This window comes from Chelon labrosus (assembly GCF_963514085.1).
Source record: "Chelon labrosus genome assembly, chromosome: 1".
Lineage (NCBI taxonomy): Eukaryota > Metazoa > Chordata > Actinopteri > Mugiliformes > Mugilidae > Chelon > Chelon labrosus.
In genome coordinates this window covers 20,748,165-20,761,427 of record NC_140337.1, presented here as the reverse complement: position 1 = coordinate 20,761,427, position 13,263 = coordinate 20,748,165, and the positions used below count along the sequence as shown (strand labels likewise).

Sequence of the window (13,263 nt, the reverse complement as noted above, 5' to 3'; positions counted from 1 at the left end):
ACATTGAATTAACTCATTCATGTTTTGAAACTTAGAAAAAAGGCCTGATGGTGCAATCCTTTCTCAACAGCAGTTTGGTCATTCCATGGGATTCCCCCTGTCTTGAATTACTCAATGTAGAGGACCAGCGGTGAAAAGACCAAGAAAGACAGGCGTACTTTTTTTTTTTTTCACCCCAGCCAACACCTATAGCATCTGTTAACCAGAATGGACAGCAAGGAGGTGGGGCGTTTACTGGAAGGGTGCTTCACAGCTGCAAAAGCAGCAGCAGCTCACGAGTCCACTCAGCCGTCTGAAGCACACAGGGAGAACTACCGTCAATGCAGAGGTCAGACACAAGATGGTGCTATTCGGTCAAATGTTGGAGATGTTTTGAGTTCACACACATAGTTTGTGTAGATAGTGAGTGACAGAGGCATTCTTTCAGGCATGAAAACAACATGTTTTCTTTTGTTTGGCTTTAATTCCTCTGTTCTCATGTGCGTACAAGGGCGTGGAAAGTCAAAAACATTATCAGTTTGCTTTGATATTGACGCAAGTTTTCTGCTTTTAACAACACACAAATTGTTAAAACCCAAATCTTTCTGCGGGGAGTGAGTTCTGTTCTTATTATTTTTGTCAGGTTTTGTAGTCAAGACTGAAGTTTACTATGTAAAACCTTTATTTAAAGGCTGACTTCAAGGTATTTTCAGTCCATTAATGTGTGCAGTGGAACCGTTGTGCAACTTATGAAATTCCACTTCTGTTTCCTGCAGACTCGCTTTGTGAGGAACTGGCTTCCCTGCTGCAGGAGGCCATTGAAATGAAGTGGCCCTTTGTGCCGGAGAAGTGGCAGTACAAGCAGTCTGTCAGTGCCAATGACAAGACCAACCTCAGTGATCTCATTAGCAAGAACCTACCTCAACTACTGGTAATAGTATAATAATAATAATAACAATAACAATCACACAACAAACAGAGAGACTTGTGGTGTTGCCAAATGTTTAAAACTGCACAAGCCCCTCCCCGTTATGCATGAGATGTGTTTGTTGTGCTGCCAGGCTGTACTAGAAGCATCCATCATGGCTCAGGAGGCACGCTCAGCACTGTCCGTGGCCTTCCTAGTGGACCGCTTCCTCTACTGGACCGACGAGTCGAGCCGGCTGCTCAGGATCATCAAGCTGCTCCATAAACAGCACCCTGACACCCCCATAGCCCCCCAGTTGGTCATACGGCAGGCCAGGGTCTATCTTAACTCTGGTACGGCGTGCGGGCCTTAGTTTTATGGGCTATGAATGGTGTGACTGGATGAGTAACACTTCATATATCATCCTAATTATTGTTTTGGGAAATTACAGTGATTGATGCGAACTCATAGCGGGGAAATTGCACGTGGAAAGGCTTTCATTACTTTGTCATTTTCTCTGCATTTTCATTATAACGGTATTTGATGCTTGGCTTAAAGAGAGATGGATAAATGTGAACATAATTATCATCTGCCCTCAGGTAAACTGCAGAAGGCTGAGTACATCCTGAGCAAACTGATTAACGACAGCGGGACAACAGGTAAACTCCCTCTATGTCATTTTAAATGCCTTTAATGATGGATTGAATTGTCTTCTACGAACAAAAGAGTGGCCTTCACATTTATTCTTGATACACAGGTTGTTGGATATACCAGTGTGAAAGTGACAGGGTTCTTGTGCAGGCTGTAAGCGTTCAAGTGCGTGGAATGATTTTGCAAAAGCTAGGTAAGAGCGCATTTACCAAGTGGAAAGAAAACGGATACTGCTCTGTCACTTTTTTTTTTTTTCCTTTGTGTTTACGGCTTTTGTGCTCTGTTTCAGGACTGTGGCTGCAGGCTGCAGAGCTAATCTGGGCTTCTATGGTTGGATTTTACTCACTTCCTCAACCCGATAAAAAGGTAGCACAGACTGAACCACCATACTTTCACAGCAGCTGTCATATTATGACGTCGGACCTGGTCCGCCCTGTTTAAACACCAATAAACCTCCGATAAACCATGTTTGTTTTATAGGGCATTGGAACCTCTCTTGGCTTACTAGCCAACATATTGGTATCTATGAATGATGAGGACTTCCTTGCTTTTAGGAATAATCCAGACATTGATTTTGTAAGTCCTGCTGAAAAAAAAAAATATATTTTTTTATTGTTTATTGTTTATTTCTTACACTATTTATCTGTTTTTAAATTTGAGCAGTCTTTACTTGGGGACGGGAGTTACCGTCTTCTTTCAGCAGCCCAGGCAGCTAAGATGGCAGTGGTGTACAGTCAATACACTTCACTCTTTGTGTTGACCAATGTGGTAAGTTGTTCTACTGAAACATATCTGGCACCACTCACGGTTGCCAGCCACTGACCTAAGGGACTAATCTTGTAGTCACTTTGGTCAGTGGCTCTGGTTGCTTCGGTAACACTCTTCCATATCCCTCACCCAGTGACACAAGCAGAACATAAAAATATTGCTAAGTGTATGGAAATAGCTGATTATTCTTTCTGCCAAAGGTGTAACCTCTCCATCAGGGTTCACTTAACGCATCAAGATCAGTATCAGCGTGGTAAATTTAGTGGTAGGAACCAAAGACGTGGACGCTGTTTCCTTGATTCCTTTGGTCATTGAGACTATGTAAATGGTAAATGGTAAATGGCCTTGCTTTTATATAGCGCTTTTCTACCTATTGGCACTCAAAGCGCTTTACAGTCTCAGACACATCTACCCATTCGTTCACACAAGCATACACACATTCACACACATATGTGTGTGCAAAGACTTTTTTTGCCTGTCACACGCCAAATTTAAAATTAAAATTCCCTTCCTGTGTGTACTCCCCATAAGTATGTACTGATGCCACTTTGTGTGTCATATTATGTACCGATGTATCACTAGCGGAACGAATCAGAGACGGGCCGGGGGCGGGGCACATGACCGGGCCCTTTAAACCCAAATAATAAAGCTCATCATAACGTCATTATACACATGTTAAAGTTATACTCTACGATCTGGAATATGGTAGTTGTCCGATCTTCACAATATGGATAGCAAAAAGAACAAAAAAAAAAATTCATTCATTCTATCAACTGTAATCCTGCATAGAAATTGACCAATGGGAGCCATGAGGATGGCTCCCATCCAATCCCCTCATCTCCCCTGCTCCTCGTCATCCAGCCTCGTCCCCTCCCGCTCCCTCTCTGTAAACTCTGAGCGGCTCGTGATTAGTTTAGCGATTTTACCCAAAATACACTTGGAGACAATATCTGCGATCCACTTGTAAATTTGCACGTCGTAAAGTGAAATGTGAGAGTGAAAATAACGCCAGTCATACAGCACAACATTTTATTTAATATTGTACACCTACTACATCACTAAAGTCAGTCATGTAAAGTTTTTTGGCAACCATGACTCATCCTGACTGGGGCAACCTATATAAGCCCACATACAGGCAGCGAAGTTGATTGTGATACTATGAAAGCATTGCTCTTATGAGCAAAGCACCTCAGGGCCCAAGCCGCGGGAGAAGCCCACCTTCCCCAGCACGGAGGAAGGTGGGCACGCCCTCCCAGCTCCCCCTGAAGCCCCGCCCCTGCGATGTATGTCTTCCAGGCAAGAGTAGGCGAATCCAACTGCCATTGCATCAACACAAAAGAATTAACAATCAGAAATATATTAACAGTCATCTACCCTGCCTACCAATCAACTACCTGCACAGACAGTGTTGGTTACATATTGTAGCCTCAGGCTCTACGAGTACAGAGCAGTATTTTTACTGGGGCCCAGTATCCTTAATGAACTACGTATTTAAACTGGGCAAACTGAAGAAGAGGCGAGCTCCATCCTGGGATGTCCTCTGGACTCAGTGGAGCAGGTGGGGGGAGGAGGATGTTGGCCAAGCTGTCAAACATCAAGAACAACCAACCCCCTGTATGAGACAGCTAGGACTTTAGGTAGCTCCTTTAGCCAGAGACTGCTGCACCATCAATGCAAGAAGGAGCATTTCTGGAGGTTCTTTGTCCTTTAACATCACCATTTCTCAGCACTGCTGCTAAGCTTCTTTTAGGCATTCATCTCTGTATTGCTTCATATCAGTACCTCATGTCCAATAAAGGTTCAAAAAAGGGAACTGGACTTGTAGAGTTTTTTGAGAAGACTTGGGAACGGGAGTCACCGTCTTCGTTTTTTGAACTTTTTTTGGATATACCATGACCTGGATGACTGAGAACCTTCACAGACATAGTACCTCATGTCAATTTGGTGCAATACATGGTGCAACTCCTATTGGAGTTTGTCTTTATTCACAGTATTCATGGATGTCATTATGTACATTCAGCCTCCTTACCACCTCAACCTGCTATTAACACTAGTTGGTTCTTGTCAACTTTTTGGTTAGGTACTTAAACCTGATGCAATATGTAAATCTTTTTTGTACTTAACATATCTACTTTCATATCGTTTCTCTCTTGTCTTGTCTCTCAATATTAAGTATCTGCTCTTGTAAGACATTCCAAAGTATGCAGTCTTCAACAGAATGTCTTTACTGTTTTGAAGATTTGCTTCACCAAAGTTTGATTGCAGTACGTCATACAACTACACAAAAAATAATCTCTCTGCTGTGGAAATTACCGGTACGGTCCTTCAGTTCTGCTTCTGTGTTTCTTTAGACAGCTCAAGGGACCTGCTTGCTATCTTACAGTTTCTCATTGGAGTGCCCTGCCCCTCAAAGACAGACATTCCTCCTGGAGGCTAGAGAAGCGTTTGCAATTGGCCTGCTCACCAAAGAAGAGGGTGATCTGGTCACCAGCAAGCAGGAGCTTCATACCTTCCTCAAGGCTGCCTATTCCCTCACTGTTGCTCACAAGTGGCTTGGCACTCATCCAGAGGTTGTGACACAGGCACAGCAAGCGTGTCAAAAAGCTTTGGCAAATTTCTACGACTACTGCGATGAGAATACCCAAGACAAAGACAGCCTCTGTACTGAGATCATGCACCTGGTTGCCCAAGTGAAGCATCTGTTGCAAGTGGAACCTTTTCCTAATTCAGATAAGGGTTCATTTATCCCCGACAGCTACAGAAATATGAAGGACACCTCTGTAAACTTTACTCTGGCAGGGTTCTCAAAGATAATGAGGAGATTTCAGAAGTACCATGCATCACTATCCGAGACCGCGCACACAAACTGTAGGGAAACTAAAGGTGAGAACAATAGGGCAAGGCTCTGTATAACAGCCCTTGGAACAACCTTTGGTACACTCAACACAGACCGTTCCACCGAAACTTCCAAAGTATTAAAAGACACACCCAAAGCAGAAAAGCCGTCCAACCGATGTACAGCTCATGGAAGCACAGGTGGCCTTGGCTCCTCATGGCAGAACGTCTCCTCAAGTAATTCAGACTACCCTCAACCCAGTAGCGGTGACCATGCAGGAAGCATTGCCGTTGGACATGGAGCGATTGCGAGCAATCAGAGCTGTCAGACTGCAGAAAAAAACAAGAAGCAAAATTTACAGGGTTCGAACTCGAGTCCTAGTTCCCACACGATTCCAATATCCGCAGTACCTGCCACTTCCTCCTCCAGTGGGGACAGTGTTTCAGAGAAGTTTGAAATGATGCAGGCTGATATAGACACAGAGGGCAGCGAGGACGACTGGGTGACTGATATTGTTGTTGTGAGACAAAAACCTGATGTAGGAGCAGTGGAATCTTTATCCCAGCTAACTCTTAAAACATCCTCTAGCTTTCTTAGTGATAGTTTCAGTTCCCAATCATCATGGGAGAAAATCCCAGCCGACCTGAGCTCCTTCACAAGTGGAAAACCACAGCTGAGTAGTCGATCAAAAGCAGGAACCGGCCGAGGCAGCACAACACCAGATTCCGACGGGAGCTTCTTCCTCTTGGAAACCCTCGATTCTGAAACAACTGATTCAGCTCTTGAGCGCACGTACAGAGACCGCGCATCTGGATCAAAAGTCACAAACAGTCACCATAATATCAAGAATGAAGTTGATCCAGAACCTGTAAAGCCTGCAACCCCACCCAACCTTTCACAGGCAGAACAGTGTGCCGACACAGAAAAGTCCCTAGAGAGTTCCTTTGAGATGCTGGAGTTGAATCAAAGTGGACACCAACACGATAACGTGACTAATACAGAAAATGAGAGCGTTCCCCAGAGGAAGAAGCGCTTGTGCCACAGCTGCCTAAACCACAGCACAGTATCTGGAGTGGACCCTGCAAGACAGTTTTTGTTGTCACTGCAGGACTACCAAGCTCTCCTGGCTGGAGTTTGCCACGAATGTCTACTGAAGAGGTTGCACAGTGACAAGGCGAATTTCAACCTCAAGAAACACAGAACTTCCCACAGTAAGTTTGCATTTGCTTAGGTGCAAAACTTTATCCTTAGTATATTCATATATATATGATATATATAAGTCTCAGTAGTAGTGTGGCTGTAGGGAATCTAGTCTCTAAAATAAAAATAGATTAAAATAGATTAAAAATAGATAAATAAATAGTGATTAGATTGCCATGAAGTTTAGGATTTGACATTCATGATCATCAGAGGATGAAGCCTACTGTCTTTGATATTTACAATATTGTCCTTTTAGTGCCGCCATTAATTCCAATATTTTCTATGTAGAAACCCAGCCATGTCTTGCAAGATAAATAAAACATCACAACTATCGACTTATACCTGCGTTTTATCTCTACTAGATGCTCTTCATTTAAAGTTCTCCAAGACCACGGGGCTGTGGACAGCCAGGGAGACGTGCGTTTACATCGGAGAGCCGATGGGGGAGGAGGGCAAGCAGAGAAGAGCAATATGGGTGCAGTTTTTACACCAGGAGGAGAGGTTAAGCAGGTACGCAGCTGCGCGGTGTAAGGATTAGCCTAAATATGGTCACCTCACGTCTCATTTTGTCCGTTATCCGTGTCCTCAGTTACGTCGGGAAAGATTACCTTAAGCCAAGGGGGATCCAGTTTCACCTGAAAGATGTGGAGAGGCAGATGACAGCCCAGTACTATGTGACTGAATTCAACAAGAGCCTCTACGACGAAGAAGTCATGGCTCAGATCTTCTTCATTCCTTCAGAGGCACTGTTGGTGAGGCACTGTTTGTGACCGTGAAGCACAAGCCATACATGAAATGGATGAGTAACAGCTTGCTTAATTTAGAGGGAGGTACAAATGGCACATATTGCATTTAAATTAATATTTATTCATTCACAGTTTCTAGTATAAACACATAAAGTAAGATATATATTTATTGTGAAGAACTGACAGAACATTTTAAATCACCATTTTCAATCTCTTGATGAGATAAAAAAAAAAGCAATGGGATTACTAAAACTGAGTTGCATACATGTCAAAACAGTCATCAAATGTTTTTTTTTTTTTTAAATGCCCCTACTGTTTTCTGTATTTGTGAATAGATTTTGGAGGGAGACGAGATTGTGTGCTGTGTGACGGTGGAGCCCTACATGGTGGGAGAATTTGTCAAACTGACCAACAACACGATAAAGAAGGACATGCGTTTCCAGGCTACAGAATATGGGCTCGCCTTTGGACACTTCACCTACCTGTTTTCTAACGGCCAGGAAGTTGTCGTAGACTTGCAAGGTAGGAGCTGAACTTACTTACTTACGGGGCAGCCGTGGTCTACTGGTTAGCGCTTTGGGCTTGTGACTGGAGGGTTGCCGGTTCGAACCCCCGACCGGTAGAAAGCGGCTGAAGTGCCCTTGAGCAAGGCACCTAACCCCTCACTGCTCCCCGAGCGCCGCTGTAGCATGGTAGCTCACTGCTCCGGGTTAGTGTGTGCTTCACCTCACTGTGTGCTTTGTGTGTGTTCACTAATTCACTCATTCACGGTTGCAGAGACCAAATTCCTTGTATACACAAGTATACTTGGCCGACAGACACTTAATCTAATCTAATCTAATCTATTTATGTATGATGTATTTCCAAAGTCGAGTGTGCGTGGAAAAGATTGGCCTTATTTTTGTTTTGTTTATTGTTACAGGATGGGTGACAGCCAACGGCAAAGGCTTAACCTACCTCACTGACCCCCAGATTCACTCCACCAGGATCCCCGAAGGGCGCTCTAACTTCGCTGACAGGGGGCTCAGGTACTTTGTGGAAGACCAGCATGGACAGAAGTGCAACGAGATTTGCGAGCTGCTCAAACTGCCTCCACTGACCACAAATCCACATGTTGTTCCTCAGAAGAGTTTCTGAGTTGTTGAATTATTGTGTAAGAGTTTTATGATGACAAGAAACAATGTGATAAAACCATAGACTGTATATGGACAAGATGTCCCCACTTCCTCGCATTGGCCAAACTGACACTATTTTCTAGTGTTTCACGTCCTGTTTCTGTAGTGTCAAATAACTAACTAAAACCAAGCTTATCCAAAAAATTGACACTTGAACATGCATCAACATTAAATTAACTACCTAAAACAATAGAAACCATCCTTGGGAAAAAAAAGTCCCATCCACTAACATGGAGGGGGCGGACCTATACCACCAGGGGGAGCTCTACTTGATTTGGCTTCACTTTTGAGGAGCAGTTCCATACATCTTTATACAGTCTATGGTTAAAACTGTACACGTGAATTAAAAGGCTATGAATTACGTGGCTTTAACTTGACAGAAGTTTACGTGAGTGATTTCAAATGAGGAGGGTTAATCAGTGTACTGTAGATCTCATACTATTTTTTTAAATCTGATTTTGAGTGATAAAAATTATGTTTTATCAGCTATGAAATCCTATTAATGTTAGATTTCCAAGGCTTATAGATGTCACTTGTGAAAACACTGAAGCACAATTTATTTTCCTAGTATTAATATAAATGGAAATCAGGTGTCGGCTGGGAAGCTCTAGAGGATACGCGGAGATAGATAATGAATGAATGGAAATCAGGTGCTGCATTTTAAAAACTTTTATATCATTTTAACAATTAAAATTCTTCATATATATTGATAAACTGAAAAAAAAAATACATATATTAATATATAATCCAAGCTCTCTTGTCAGATAGTCACTTGCAATCCAAAAATACTTGACAGGTTTAAAAATGTAATGAAACTATGAATTAAGATGAATGACTGAATCATGAAAACACATGAGTGCATTACATAATAAAATACTTTCAAATGATGAAGATATGTTTTCGTAATCCATCACTGTCTCTTCACTATGTCACTGGAATGCTGTCTTAACTGGAATAGTAGTGCAGGAACCACCTGATGCTGAAAAAAAACAATCTGGATCTGCACTAACTATTTAACTACTGTGTCAAAAGCTTTGTTGACGTTCGTCAGGTAATCAGTTATAGCAGTTATTACACGCTTTCATATCCAGTATCAAGATTTCTTCTTAATCTGAAAGTTTAATGAGGTTTATTAGGCTGAGTACATGCATATTACAGATTACACATATACCGATCAGGCATAGAGTTGAGGGGAGGGTCCTCCGTGGATCATCCCACAGATGCTTGGATCCGTTTGTGATCTAGTGAATTTGGAGGCCAGGTCAACACCTTGTCCTGTTCTTCATGTTTTTTTTAGTTGTTCCTAAAGCGTTTGTGTGTGGGTTGGTGCTACATGTCTAAGTCACATCCACATGAATGCCAGGTCCACAAGATGGTCAATTTACTTCTCCTGTCAGCGGTTTTAATGTTGTGGCTGATCGGTGGAGTGGTTTAATTCTTAAAGTATCAAACAATGGAAAAACTTTTGGTGAGGCTGAACATCTGTGTGGATGATGCCTTGATAGTCTGAATGCCTGACAGATCAACACTGAAACATGTTTATGTTTGTTTTTTTATTTCCTCTGTGTTTGACCGTTTAGTTAATGTTACATGTGAATTTATGGAAAACTGAAGCTGAACTATGATCAAAAGTCACCTGTGGAGCGTTTTAATAGTCTCCCCTGTCATAACTAGTCCAACAGGAGACTGCATATAAAATGATAAATGGCTCTGATAACATTTTGCTAAATCACAATCATCTCTAAAAGCGTATGTTTCTACAGCTTCGTGTGTCGAGTGAATTCAGCTGGAAGCTGCTTTGAATAAAATCTACCTGTCGACGTGGTGTAAACATTGTACTGGAAACCATATTGAGCTTTGCGTATTTGTTAAATGCACAAAAGCGACGCCGCCGTTAAGCAAATCAGGTTTATGTGCTCACATGTCATCTCACAATGAGATAGTGAGGTAATGGAGTCAGATGACTGCAGTCACACACCTCCACAGTCATATGACCGTGATGTCACACATGCAAGTCAAGGTGCGTGCAAGTCGTCTACAGTCGGCCTAAATCCAGTTCTGAGTTTATTAGCCTCCTTCTTTTGTGCTGCACAAACAACATTCTTTACCCTTGACCTGCTGTGCACAACCCTCAAAAGCCCTCAGTGAAAAGTTCTGAAAAGTTCCGTCACAAAAAGGGGTTGCGTTTTGGAAGTTTGTGCTCACCGAAGCAGTGTCCTGCATCCTTTCTCTTAAAAAAATAAAGTTCATAAACATTTGCGCCACACGGTATAACCTGCTGTACATTTGTCTTTACATTCACCAGCCTATAATGTGCGGAGAGTTATTGTTTTTTTATGGCATGTCTCAGATAACAGAGGTGGGAGGAATTGCTCACCCGGCTGAAAGTAAAACCAGGAAACGGGACTTTCTGCCGGAGCCGGTGCTTATAAGGAAGCGAGTCTCCCCCTGGAGCACAGTAAGACAGTTTGAGAGCGTCGGTGAACAGGTGCAAGTATGAGACTCCTCGTTGTGTTGATGTGCTTTCTGGCAGGCTGCCTGGCCAGGAAGCCTCATCCGTGCTGTAAGTAAACTAAGGAACATCTCAGACGTGATTGTAATCTTCATTGCAGGGATACGTTTCTTTAATCCATACTGATGACTGTTTGCACTGTCACTGCTGTCTTAAACTGGTCCAAATGTGTTCTTCAATGTCTTGCAGCAACTCCTCCTCTTCTGAGCGGGGCCCTCACTGTGGTGAGTGTACGATTTTATTTAAAACAAAACATATTTACACCATGTGAATGTGGGAAGATGTGAAATTAAACACATTTTATGTTGTTTTTTGTTTTTTTTCAGTCCACACAGAATGAAAAGCTGTGGGTGTACGCCAAGTACCTGTACGACGGACTGGGGGAACGGGTCCGGCTCAGGGAGATAGGGACCTACGAGAACAAGTCATTCACCTTTGACGCTCTGCTGCTCTTCAAAGAGGTGAAGATTTTTCGACTGTTCTAGTAGGGACACATAGATTTACTTCCAAGTTTATTCCACTCCTTGGATTGTCCATTCAAAACACATTTAAGAGCAACAACACCTAGGAGTGTGCAGTAAAATGGAGCAAGAGTAAATAATTCACAGATAAAATCTATTTTTATTGACCGACTCGAGTCGTGTCCCTGGGTGCAAGTAGTTTGAATGAAAAGAAACAGATCGAGTGCTCAAGTTGCAAACAAATCAGTAATCATCTTTATCGCTCCACGACTCATTCATCAGGCAACCATGTATGAGATTTTTGAGCACAACCGCACGTGCACGAAAAGACCCCTGAAGGCAGATTTCCAGCCGTGGGCGGTTCCAAAGGATGCTTCCCTGCTGGGCCAGGTTGTTGTGGGCAGCTCGTCAAGACCCGGCGAAGGACTCCTGGTCAACTCCTGGTGGGGAGATTTGCCAAGCAAAGCAGGTGAGAGAGCATCGAATGGAGCTCTTGACTATCTGTTTGTCAGCACTCTATGAACGCATTTGTTTTTTACCTTCACTCCAGGAAAGTACAGCACCGTAGTGACTGAGTTTGGATGCATTCCCGTCAACACTAATTACCAAACTAGTCAGTATGGCTGGGTGGTGACGAGGTTAGTGCGCATTAACACAACTGGAACTAGAAACTGCCTATTATCTGCTTCCATCCAACTGATGTCGACATCTTCTTCGTGTTTTCTAGCTTCTTCAACAACGTCGTCGGGATTACAGAGCCCGATCTGCTCAACCCTCCAGACTTTTGCCCAAAAGTGATGGAAGACGGTGAAGCGGAGCCTGGCGACTTCATCAGCGTCTTCATTTGAATTGCACTGAGGGCGTAACTAAAAGTCTCAAACCTAATCGGCATCACACTTCAAATATGTGTGTTTTGAGATGATCATTTTTGACGGTGGCGGTGCGCCTCTGCTAAATCACAGGGTCAATGTCTCACACGTGGCCCTGCTTTGTACTGATCACAGTCAATAAAGTGTTAAAAATATCAAAAGAATGCCATGTCCTTTGTCCGTGATCTGAATTACATTCAACGCAATATTTATTTAGCTTTGTAAGATTGTGGCAGAATGCTGACTTGTGTCTGAAATGGAAGACTTTCAAATGAGAGGCGGACATGGCTGAGAATCTAGAAACCTTTTCACTTCATTTGAACAGCCGCCTCCGTCCTTCCGTTCTGAAGAAGACCTGTAGACAAGAGGTGGATTTGCTAGAGTTTAGAGAGGACACGTCGATTCTCAAACGAAAAACCTTCCTCGACTCTTACCAAAGTGGAATTGAGGAAGACTTTCACATGAGAGGTGACACAACCAAGCAGCTTCTTCATTTCTGTCTGAAGAAGGACTTAAAGGGGAATTAGCGTTTTTTACAACCTCTTACAACCTTATTTCTGGCATAAAATATGATCGTTTACTCACGCATATAACTTTGGTCTCATTTGCCGTCGTTCGGAGGATATTTAGATTTGCGTTTATCCATATAGTGGAAGTGACTGGGGCACCGAAACGCAGCCTCTAAATAACGCATTATCTGCGGCGAAACTCGTTCATTTTTCAAACCGCGAATAGATAACAGGTAACTCCAGACTCAACGGGGAATAGCACTAGCATATCATAACAAAATATTGGTAAAATGAACGAGTTTCGCGGCACATAATGCTTTATTTAGAGGCTGTGTTTCGGTGCCCCATTCACTCCCACTGTATGGATACATATACGTGGATCTAAATATCTTCTGAATGACTCCAAATTTCATGCCAGAAATATGGTCCAGGTTGTAAAAAACGGTAATTCCCCTTTAAGGAGGCTTTCGGGGTTGATATTATCAACATGGATATTTTCATCCACTAAATCAATGTCGGATTCTGATCAGGCCAGATATAAACATATATCAGCCAGCTGAGTCACAGGGGGGCAGCCCACAATTATAAATAGAGTCTGTTTACCTTGATTCTGAGAGGGCTGCTGCACCACTGAGGACTCAAAGAAAACC

At 42.9% G+C, this 13,263-nt stretch overlaps 2 protein-coding genes across 2 annotated transcripts; both read left to right on the top strand.

Annotated features, from left to right (window-relative positions):
* Positions 1-207: 207 nt before the first annotated feature.
* On the top strand, positions 208-10,485 carry LOC311493438 (alpha-protein kinase 1-like; the record flags this gene model as incomplete). Its single annotated transcript, XM_084552094.1, has 13 exons — positions 208-328; positions 756-910; positions 1,041-1,239; positions 1,486-1,545; positions 1,644-1,730; positions 1,827-1,903; positions 2,018-2,113; positions 2,201-2,305; positions 4,657-6,352; positions 6,704-6,851; positions 6,931-7,093; positions 7,423-7,609; positions 8,010-10,485. 13 exons carry the CDS (start codon positions 208-210, stop codon positions 8,222-8,224), a joined length of 3,309 nt encoding a protein of 1,102 aa, XP_084408220.1. The 3' UTR covers positions 8,225-10,485.
* LOC311493432 (ependymin-2-like) lies at positions 10,486-12,486 on the top strand. The gene is made up of 6 exons (XM_084552081.1): positions 10,486-10,825; positions 10,964-10,998; positions 11,101-11,235; positions 11,518-11,704; positions 11,786-11,873; positions 11,963-12,486. The coding sequence occupies exons 1-6, from the start codon at positions 10,759-10,761 to the stop codon at positions 12,081-12,083; spliced, it is 633 nt and encodes a 210-aa protein (XP_084408207.1). The 5' UTR covers positions 10,486-10,758; the 3' UTR covers positions 12,084-12,486.
* Positions 12,487-13,263: the final 777 nt, after the last annotated feature.

Excerpts from the sequence above, each read along its gene's own strand:
- LOC311493432 (XM_084552081.1), top strand. The coding sequence starts at position 10,759 with ATGAGACTCCTCGTTGTGTTGATGTGCTTTCTGGCAGGCTGCCTGGCC. Across the intron at positions 11,236-11,517 it reads CTCTGCTGCTCTTCAAAGAG|GCAACCATGTATGAGATTTT; the intron begins GTGAAGATTTTT and ends CTCATTCATCAG. Across the intron at positions 11,705-11,785 it reads AGATTTGCCAAGCAAAGCAG|GAAAGTACAGCACCGTAGTG; the intron begins GTGAGAGAGCAT and ends CCTTCACTCCAG.